Source organism: Gadus morhua, chromosome 2, assembly GCF_902167405.1.
Source record: "Gadus morhua chromosome 2, gadMor3.0, whole genome shotgun sequence".
In the NCBI taxonomy this organism is placed as follows: domain Eukaryota; kingdom Metazoa; phylum Chordata; class Actinopteri; order Gadiformes; family Gadidae; genus Gadus; species Gadus morhua.
Window position 1 is genome coordinate 19,202,561 of NC_044049.1, and position 10,945 is coordinate 19,213,505.

Consider the following 10,945-nt stretch of genomic DNA (forward strand, 5'->3'; position numbering starts at 1 on the left):
GGGCCCTTCCTGCCTGAGACTTGGCCCGGTCAGACCCCGAGGGCAGGCCCCCCCTTCCTTTCAAATCAATAGCTGCTCAGTATTGATTAAGGCCTCCAATTTCGACAGCTAATTACTACCATTAAACATGTTCGAATATGCTCATGTGTGGCACCGTTGCAATCTCCTGGAAGCGTAGATGTTGAAGGACACCTTGTTCGTCCTCTTACGCCACCGGGAAGATATTTACATGCTTCTGATTGACTAATGAATTGATTCAGCTATTCCCCCAGAAGTCTGGGGTCAAAAGGTCAAAAGGAGACGGCACCATGCCGGGGTGGATCCAGATCTCGGGCAACAGCGCAGGGTTGCCAGGTCCTGCAAAAAACGTGCCCCCCACATACCGTTCAAAACCACCCAAAATGTCCTAGAAGCATCCCAAATAAAAAATGATATTATTGGCCATTTTGGCCAACGTTTTGAAAGTAATAATATTTGAGGGAATATTTTGTTGTTGTTGTTTTAGCAGCGAAATGCACCGTGTGCGTGTGTGCGTGTGTGTGTATCTGTGTCTGTGTGTCTGTGCGTGCGTGTGTGTGCTTGTGTGTGCTTGTGTGTGTGTGTGTCTGTGCGTGTGCGTGCGTGTGTGTGTGTGTATAACACGCTATTTTATGTTGAAATGCGACGTAATCCAGTGTTCACGAAAAGTACACTGTCAACGTATGCTTTTGGCGACTGGGTTGGCTCTCAGATATACGTGTTACTAACAAGATGATATCATTAAAAGTTACATAAAGTAACAGTTTAATAACACAAACGCAGGAAGCACGTGAGCTGCTAGTTTAGCGAAAGCAACCTGACGTCGTTAAAACATGCGAGCGAGCCGATCAAATCCTAATAACTATAAAACTAAAGATCAGACACAATCACTGACTGAAGATTATGCAAGTAAAAAGTATATTTCTCGCTAGAATTGTTATTAGAAACACGTTTAACGGTGAATCGGTCCTAAAATATTGCATTTCCCATTCAGATAATAAAGATTAATATAAGCTACGCCGTGTTCCGGAGCCGCGGGGGATTCTGGGAATTGGGGTTCTCAGTTGACAAATGGGGCTTTTGTTAACTTGTTTTGTTGTTAGGATTAAGTGGGGTTAATGGGTTCGGGATGTTATGTTGTGTGTGTTGTTCTATTAACATTGTTCGTGTGTTCATTATTGTCGACACCGTCACCGAGAGTGACGTGACCATCGTTTCGTGCAGCTGTTCCGTGTTGAAGTCTCGTTCAATAAAAACCAACTCTCGTTGTCGAGCGTTCAATAAAAACCAACTCTCGTTGTCGAGCGTGCCCCCCCCCCCCCTACAAACGTGTCTCCCCCCCATCAACAAACATGTCCCCCCCCCCTTCAACTAACGTGTCCCCCCCCCTTTGTAGGGGGGCTACAATCGTGTGTCCCCCCCCTCTCAACAAACGTGTCTCCCCCCCCCACAGCGGATGTATTATTGTATTATATTATAAATGTATATTCTTATTGTTATTATTATTATTATTATTATTATTATTATTATTATATATTTATATATTATCTTATATTATTATGATTATTATTTATTATATTATATATTATATAAATATATATATGTGGGAAATGCATCCTGGGATTTATAGCGGTTGCAAGTACACACGAGCCACCTCCGATGCATGCGTACTTCGAATTGGAACAGTGCTCGGGCAACGACTGATGACGTTCCACGAGTCCACGAGCACACGAGCACGCACAAGCACGCGAATAGAAACGGAGGCGAGGACCGGCTTCTTCTTCTTCGCTTGTACCGAGAGGATGTGGCTGCAGCAGGCTAACCTGACAGCAATCTTAACAATACTTCACCCCTGCTCTCAGATATACGTGTTTCTAACACGATGATATCATTTAAAGTTACATAAAGTAACGGTTTAATAACACAAACGCAGGAAACACGTGAGCTGCTAGTTTAGCGAAAGAAGCGTCCCTAGTAACCTGACGTCGTTGAAACATGCGAGCGAGCCGATAAAATCTTCCCAATAACTATAAAACTAAAGATCAGACACAACCACTGACTGAATATTATGAAAGGAAAATGTACATTTCTCGCTAGAAATGTCATTAGAAACACGTTTAATGGTGTATCTGTCCTAAAATATTGCATTTCCCATTCAGATAATAACGATTAATATGGCTACGTAACAATTTCACCAAATGCTAGGAGAACGTATCGCCCCCTGTTGGTGCTATTCCCCCATTCATTTCGAATGGAGAAGGACGCGTGTTCAGGGTGACGCTTTGGTCAGGCAAAGCGTGAACCTGAACACGCCTTGCGATGTGGACACACGTATCTATCCTTACGCCTTGGCGTGATACCGGGTTGCTGTGTGTGGTGTGTGTCGTGCCCTGTGTGTGTCTGTGTGTGTGTGTACCTCATGCTATCTGTGTGTGTATGTGTGTGTGTACCTCGTGCTATGTGTGTGTGTGTGTGTGTGTGTCTGTGTGTGTACCTCGTGCTCTGTGTGTGTGTGTGTGTGTGTGTGTGTGTGTGTGTGTGTGTGTGTGTGTGTGTGTGTGTGCGTGTCGTGCCATGTGGTTGTGTGTGTGTGTCGTGCCATGTGTGTGTGTGTGTGTTTCTGCGCGTGTGTGTGTGTGTGTGTGTCGTGCCATATGTGTGTGTGTGTACCTCGTGCTATGTGTGTGTGTGAATGTGTGTGTGGAACTCGTGCTATTGTGTGTGTGTGTGTGTGTGTGTGTGTGTGTGTACCTTGTGCTGTGTGTGTGTGTAACTCATGCTTTGTGTGTGTGGGTCTACCTCGTGCGATGCGCAGCACCCTCATGATCCTGATGATGGTGGGGTTGATGGGCAGAGCGGAGCTGATCTCGATCTCCTCCAGAGTGATGCCCATCACAGACAGCAGCACAATGGCCAGGTCCAACTGGTTCCACCTGAGACACACAAACAGAGATACACACACACACACACACCACACACACACACACACACACACACACACCACACACACACACACACACAGAAACACACAGGGATACACACACATAGAGACATACACACGCACACACAGACAAAAACACACAGAGATACACACACACATAGAGACACACACGCAGACACACACAGTCAAAAACACACAGAGATACACACACACAGAGACATACACATGCACACAGAAACACACAGATACACACACGTAGAGAAACAAAAACACATATAGAGGCAAACACATGCACGCACACACACTCACACAGACACAAACACACACAGAGAGACACACTCACAGACACGCACACACACACACACACACACACACACACACACACAAATAGAGATGCACACACACACAAACACATATAGAGATACACACACACACATACACACACACACATACATACATACATGCATGCGAACAAACACACACACACACATGGTGAGAAACACACGCACACACAAACAGACACATAGACACACACACACACACATACAAACATAAACACATGCATATACACACACACACACACACACACACACACACACACGTAGAGACACTCAGACACACATACATATACACAGACACGTAGAGACACACACACACACGCATACACACACAAACACACACATAGAGACCCACACACACACAGAAAGAGAGCCACACAACCACACACAGGGAAGAAAAAGGTCAATTGATGGTGGAGATTTATAGGTCGCTGTTCCTCCTCAAACGCATCCCGCGCACACACACACACATCCTCCCAGCGCACACACACATACACATAACCCAGCAAATAACAAACACGCACACACACACAAACACAACCCACCAGCTTACAAACACCCACTCACATGTGCACGTACACACAAACAGAAAGCCACATTCCTGAAGACCTACAAACAAACACAGATATACACACACACACACACACACACACACACACACACACCACACACACACACCACACCACACAACACAAAAAAACCCAACACACACACACACACACACACACACACACCACACACACACACACACAACACACACACACACACACACACAAAAACCCAACCCACCAGCTTAAACAACACACACACACACACACACACACACACAAATACACACACACGCACTCATCTAAATCAGAGAGAGAGATAGAGAAAGGAAGACAAAGTGTTGAGGTGAGTAATGTGTGATTGATCCCCTCTCTCTCTCTCTCTCTCTCTCTCTCTCTCTCTCTCTCTCTCTCTCTCTCTCTTCTCTCTCTCTTTTGTTTATTCGCCGTTTTGTCTGCTTGCCTCCCCCCCACTTCCCTACAGATCAGACTTAGTTTATACACTGGCTGTTAAAGCTGCCAGCGCCCTAACATATGCTCTCTTCTACCCCTCTGTCACCAGGCCAGCAATATCTCTGGCAGTCTCTCTCCCTCTGTGCTCCCATAGTGTTGTGGCCATTCTACCAGGTTTTTTGGCCATGAGGCTGATGCGAAGTTCTCCCGACACACATTCTGAAGAAGCATGCACGGAGAGCAGAATTCTTGTTGAGAGTTTATTATAACAGTCTGTTTGACTTTCCAGCAGTTCAAAATAAAGGATTCCAAATACGGTTTACTAAACAATATGAAAGTATTTGAGCATGCTAATGCATATGCGTATGAGGTCGGAAAACTGTTCCTTCTCCGCCACCTAACCTGATACAGTCACCGTCAATGGGCCAATTAAGCTCTGAACAGTGGCACGTTGAGAGGGAGTGGCTAGGGGATTACGGTAACACATGCAGGTGAGTCATAGGTGAAGAACAAAATATAGTACATTGATTCATGCGTATATTAACTGAAATCATTTCTCATGAACTTAATAACAAAGGATTATAACTTAACTAATAATGTAAAGACAAAATGCAGAAAACCTAATTATGGCTTCTACACATAGTGGCCCTCATTTATCAAACGAACGTAGAAATGAGCGCAAATCTGAACGCATGATTCATCTTACGATAGGACCACGTGAGATTTACGAAACCTTCGTATCACACCAATCCCAGCGTACGAAGGATCTTGTTGTTGATAAATACGGCGGCTGAGATCGATCGTAATTAACGTAACACGCCCATATAAAAGCACGTCTTCAGAAGTCTCGCCCCTAACTTTTACGACATGGAGAAACGTCCAACGGTAAAATAGAGGAATTTTTCCGAGACCCAAATGGAGACGCTTGGGTCACTGGTGGATGCGAACCGTCTGTTTTATTTGGTAGCCTAAAAGCTGGCATTAAAGGCCAGCAAAAGAATGCTATATGAAAGGAAATAACTGTTGCAGTGAATAGTGTTTCCAATATTCGTCGGGCTACGGAAGAGGTTTGTTAATTAAATTAATTAAATAATAAATTAAATGTACAACTTCTGTTATCCAGCTTAAAACATTTCACATATATGCTATTGTTTGCATTCCGTTAAAGTTATTTAATTCCGAATAAGGTGAAGAAAAAATGGTCCGACATGAAGCTCAGCACCAAAAAACGTGTTGCGGCTGTGAAGCCGGCCAAGCAAGAAACGGGAGGAGACCGGTGCAGTGCGACTGCAGCGTAACTCACCGAGATGACTCTGACCATGTAGTGCGCCCTGATGTAGACGATGCCCAACGTTGCTATTTTGGAAAATAAAAGAATCGTGCGTGGCCCCAGGCCATCGGCTACCATGTTCAGGATTGACATTCTGGCATCGCAAATAATCGGAACATTAACTGAATGGTAGCTTTTGCGGTTGATGTACGCGTAATCATTAATAGATGCGCATATGGGTACAATCAACCGCACCAATCACATTTGGAAACCTAGCAATAGCATAAAATCCCGTTTGATTCCAGTTTGCTGATCGTTATGGGAATTTAATATAACGTTCGGAGAGGGACATTATAGCTGCCAAAACTGCTGGCATGGTTCGGCTAATACTTGCTGGGAAATAGCAGACCTGTCCCCGATCTCCCGCTGCAAGATCCCGGTGGCCAAAAATCCCAAGCTACAGCAAACCTGCACAGGTATTGCGTTTGATCGCCTAGTTTCTCGCCTTAACTGTGGCTCCAAAGCATTGCATAGCTCCATCAGGAGATGCCTTGGGAGACGAAAACGACTCAAGAGCCATTCATCGCCCTCCTTAAAAAATCGGCGCGGTCTCGAAAAACTCTCTCGTCTGTGCGTTGAGGTCCTTAACAGAGCCAGATCTGCCATCGCTGAGACACGACCACCTATTTGGCAAAGCTCCTGTTAATATACTGCTGAATAAACATTTCACCTGTCACATTCTAATTATTTTCATAGCAATACTGTTTTTAATTAGGCCTGACTTGATTGTAATTGTTTGAACGGCTGGACTAATTCCAATTTATTTAGTAATTAATACAGATGTTGAACATGGGCTACTTGTGCTGCACTATTCATCATTGAAATACCCGTATGTTTGCGCCAAAAAAACTTGCGTACACGAGCTCAGACCTGACGTGAGATTTCATCGCAGCCTGCGCTCACGTTCAAATTGATAAATGCCAAGCTCAACGTTGAAATGAGCGTACGTCCATTTTACGCACGTTTTCTGTCGTACGCTCGTTTGATAAATGAGGGCCAGTGACTCACTCTCCCTCCCTCTATCCTTCCATAGTGACTCTCTCTCTCCCTTTCTTCTTCTACATAATCCCCATTTGCTTTTTTTTTCTCCATGTCTCCTCCTCCCCTACACACCTTCACTCATTCAGTAGACTTAGCACTCTCCCCTTTTCTCCTCATACACACAAACACTCTCCCTCTCTCCCACACCAGACACTGTGGGCCAGCCCTATCTTGCATCTAGCGCAATTTACATTCTACACTGACGCATGTGTCGTTGCTAGTTTGCAAATGGGGCAGAGCGTTAATTTCCCTCCACCGCCACGCGTCGGTAAATTAGGGAATGATCTTGCGCCCCAAGGTGGTTCGGCGAAAGGAGGAGGCGTGTTCTGAGGCAAACGTTCCCTGGTGCTATTTTGCAGTCTCAGAAAACAATTCTGCCACATACCTCGCGCATACACTTTGCTTCTCTCATATACCTAGCAACACATTCTTGGTAAATTATTTGGGAAAGAACAGCTGATACAGCGTTAATAAGTTGTACTTTTAAATCAATGCATCTGCAAACACCGTACAGCAAACACATATTTTCTGTGTCGTGTACAAGCCCATAACTTTTAGGATTGATGAGTATTTGATCGTGAGAAAACATTGTTTAACCGCGAGTGAGTGTTGAAAAGAATGAATGAATGCGGGCGCGTGTCTGTGTATTTGTAAAATAATTAATGAATGCGGGCGCGCATGTGTGCGTCCAACGGTTCAAACATACGCAAACTAAACACGTAACGCATAATACAGTCCATGGCAATGTATATTAACAGGGGGAGACATGCATATTAGGAACACAAGTTGATAACGATAATGCATACAATACTGGTAAGAAACGATGTTTAGTAATGTATTGCGTATATCATTAAATAGAACCACAGTTACCGCATATCATATGTGTGTTAAGTATTCTTTGCCGAAATTTATAAAGGACTCTAGGACGCTATTCCATGTGTGAATTAATACATATTATTTGGGCATAAACTGAGCCATTTGAAGTTTGAAATTCATGTGGTCATGCATCCGTCTCATCGGAGACTGCAAACGTGCTGTCAAAATATCAACTCGTCAGATTCAAATGCGCTCATGGCTCTTAAAGGGGATGGGAGATGGCACTCTCATTGGTTTATTGCACGCTACGCCCAAACCACACCTACGGTAATTAGGCTACTTCAGAACCCCCTTTTTAGATATGCGCCGGGCGCAAGAGTCATTTATCCGCCGGAACCATAGCAACATTGCCATAGATCCGCCCACAAAGCTACTTTGTGGGCCCTGTGTCTCTCTCCCTGTGTCTCTCTCCTCCTCCCCTACACAGAGACAATCTCTCTCTCTCCCCTACACACAGACACTCTCTCTCTCCCCCTACACACAGACACTCTCTCACTCTTCCCTACACACTGTCTCTCTCTCCCTCCCCTACACACAGACCCTCGGTCTCTCTCTCTCTCCCTCTCATATGGGTTAATGGTTTTCCGACAGCCATCCCTCATCAGTGACCGCCTGAATCTCTTAATGACTCTTTGCCTTTGACAGAGTACCTTACAGAGGCCAGTATCTTACTCCACCTACTAATCCCCGCCACCATCATCGTCATCAACTCACTGACTCGGCTGAATTGAACATCAAGGCGCCTCAGTAGGTCGATGAGGAAGGGAATGGAGGAAGTAAATACCTTCAGGAGGAAGAGTCTGTTTGAATGTCAACTGGTTTAATGACGAGGAGGTGGAGGCTAAGGTCCACCCTGAGGAGGTGGAAGCTGAGGTCCACTCTGAGGAGGTGGAGCTACCGTCCACTCTGAGGAGGTGGAGGCTAAGGTCCACTCTGAGGAGGTGGAGGAGCAGGGAGGCTGTGTTATCTGATGACTGGAGGAGGGGTGGATTATTTGTGGACCCAAAGCCTCGGCGGATTGGACTCAGCCAACAGAAACAAGGTTAAAAGATATCGATTAGAGAATCAACACAAGGAAAAGGTTGTAAGGCTGTGTGTGCGTCTGGGAAGTGGAAGCCCAGTGTGTGTGTATGTGTGTGTGTGTGGCCGCCTGGTGCGTATGTGTGTGTGTGGCCGCCCGGTTTGTGTTTCTGTGTGTGTGTGTGTGTGTGTGTGTGTGTGTGTGTGTGTGTGTGTGTGTGTGTGTGTGTGTGTGTGTGTGTGTGTGTGTGTGTGTGTGTGGCCGCCTGGTGTGTGTGTGTGTGTGTGTGGCAACCCGGTGTGTGTGTGTGTGTGTGTGTGTGTGTGTGTATGTCCGCCCATTGTATGCGTGTGTGTGTGTGGCCGCCCAGGTGTGTTGTGTGTGGGTGTGTGTAGCCGCGTGGTGTGTGTGTGAAGTCTGACCACACTTTGAGGGTGGGATTCACCATTAAATGGATAATAGAGCAAATCCTGTGATATGTGCTGTTCAGTGTTGGTCTTCATATACTCTGTGTTCAGATGAAGAGGGACATGTGTAAAGCACACCACAAACATAACAGGTTCACTGTACACGTTATGATATCAGACCCTGTGTGAAGTATGTGATGAGTCTCATCAATATATATTTCACATCAACCATACTGCCAATTGAAAGATGAGTGTTATGAAAGAGCAGTGCTGAGCGTAGCACTGAACCCAATGTATGGTGGTGTAAAGGGTGGTGTAGTTGAGCCACACACCCTCTAATCTACCCATATCTCCCCCCTTCTGTCACGCAGCTTGCCCACAGAGACGGAGCCAACGGAACGGACAGACCCACAATGCATTTCGGGATCGCCCCATGCAAAGTCAATGAGATCCGTCAATGGACGGATGCAGTGGGCAAGGGGAGATGGGGGAGGGTGGGGGACGACGCTGTCGTCTCTGTTTCCTCTGTTTCCCTCTGAGCCCCCCCCCCCCTGGTGAATGGACTGAAATCACCCCTCCCCAACACTTCAGAGAGAGAGAGAGAGAGAGGAGAGAGAGAAGAGAGAGAGAGCGACGAGAGGGAGGGTGAGTGATAGACAGAGAAATCGAGTGGCAGATATATCTGTGGTTTACAAGGACACACTCACACAGACACACAGACACACACACACCACACACACACACACCACACACCACACACACACACACACACACACACACACACACACAAACCCCAACTCTCTCCTGCACACACACACAGTACCTTTCTTTGAAGAAGCCGCGGAAGCCGAAAGCGATGAGTTTGAGGATCGACTCGAGAACAAAGGTGGAGTGAAGAAATAGTTACAGTACTTCAGGACCAGGTCCAGAGACTGTGAGCGAGAGACATAGAGACACACAGACAGAAGAGAGAGAGAGAGAGAGAAGAGAGAGAGAGAGAGAGAGAGAGAGAGAGAGAGAGAGAGAGAGAGAGAGAGAGAGAGAGAGAGAGAGACACACAGAGAGAGAGAGAGAGAGAGACAATAGTTTTATACAAGCATAATTTATGTTGTACTTTTTTTTCTTACTTCGTCTTCTGATATTGTTTAGTTTGTGACTGATGTTTTAGTCACACCAGAAGAGCTGAAGCATTTGAGGTAGACTGAGAATGACAACAATCACCCACAATCGTTTTGAACTGTCAGACGGGGGAGGTTCATCATCAAGACAAACATCCGCTGGAGAGCTGACCAGCTGTAGGGTGCTGTAGGGTGCTGTAGGGTGGTATAGGGTGGTGTAGGGTGGTGTAGGGTGGGGTAGGGTGGTGTAGGGTGGTGTAGGGTGGTGTAGGGTGGTGAAGGCTAATGTATGGGACTGTAGGTTTTACTAGTGTCCTCCATTGACCCACTATGAGATAATATGTGTTGACGGTCCAAAGGCTCCTGCTTTGTAAGCTAAAGGGTTGCCTTGAGTTTGAGTGATCAGGGACCAATCCGGCTCTGAGTCTTGCCCTGCCTCCACATGAAGGTTGAGTGACAGCAGAGGGCGGGTCTTACACGGGCTGGCTGTAGTGCTCCAGAGACATGGTGATGACGTTGAAACAGATGATGAAGGTGATGATGAGTCTAGCCAGTGGTTGGTGCACAGGGTGTGAACCATCAGACGGACTCTGCTGTAGCTCGAGTAGTACGGAAGTTTCTGGGCATCTGGTGGGGGGGGGGGGGGGGGGGGGGGGGGGGGGGGGGGGGGGGGGGGGGGGGGGGGGGGGGGGGGGGGGGGGGGGGGGGGGGGGGGGGGGGGGGGGGGGGGGGGGGGAGAGAGAGAGAGAGAAGAAAGAGAGAGAGGAAGTTTAAATCCAGCCCTTTTTATGCAATCAAGAGACAAATTTACATTCAGATTCAAATTCTAATTTTGCTCAAACTACTGCAAGCAA

At 46.4% G+C, this 10,945-nt stretch overlaps 1 protein-coding gene across 1 annotated transcript in view; it reads right to left on the bottom strand.

The window, feature by feature from the left end:
- The window catches only part of LOC115556964 (voltage-dependent T-type calcium channel subunit alpha-1I-like), a 204,845-nt gene that overhangs the window by 27,400 nt on the left and 166,500 nt on the right, over positions 1-10,945 (bottom strand). Inside the window, 5 exon segments of the mRNA XM_030374435.1 lie at positions 2,818-2,951; positions 9,797-9,863; positions 9,866-9,905; positions 10,571-10,635; positions 10,638-10,718. Coding sequence (XP_030230295.1) covers positions 2,818-2,951; positions 9,797-9,863; positions 9,866-9,905; positions 10,571-10,635; positions 10,638-10,718 — 387 coding nt within the window.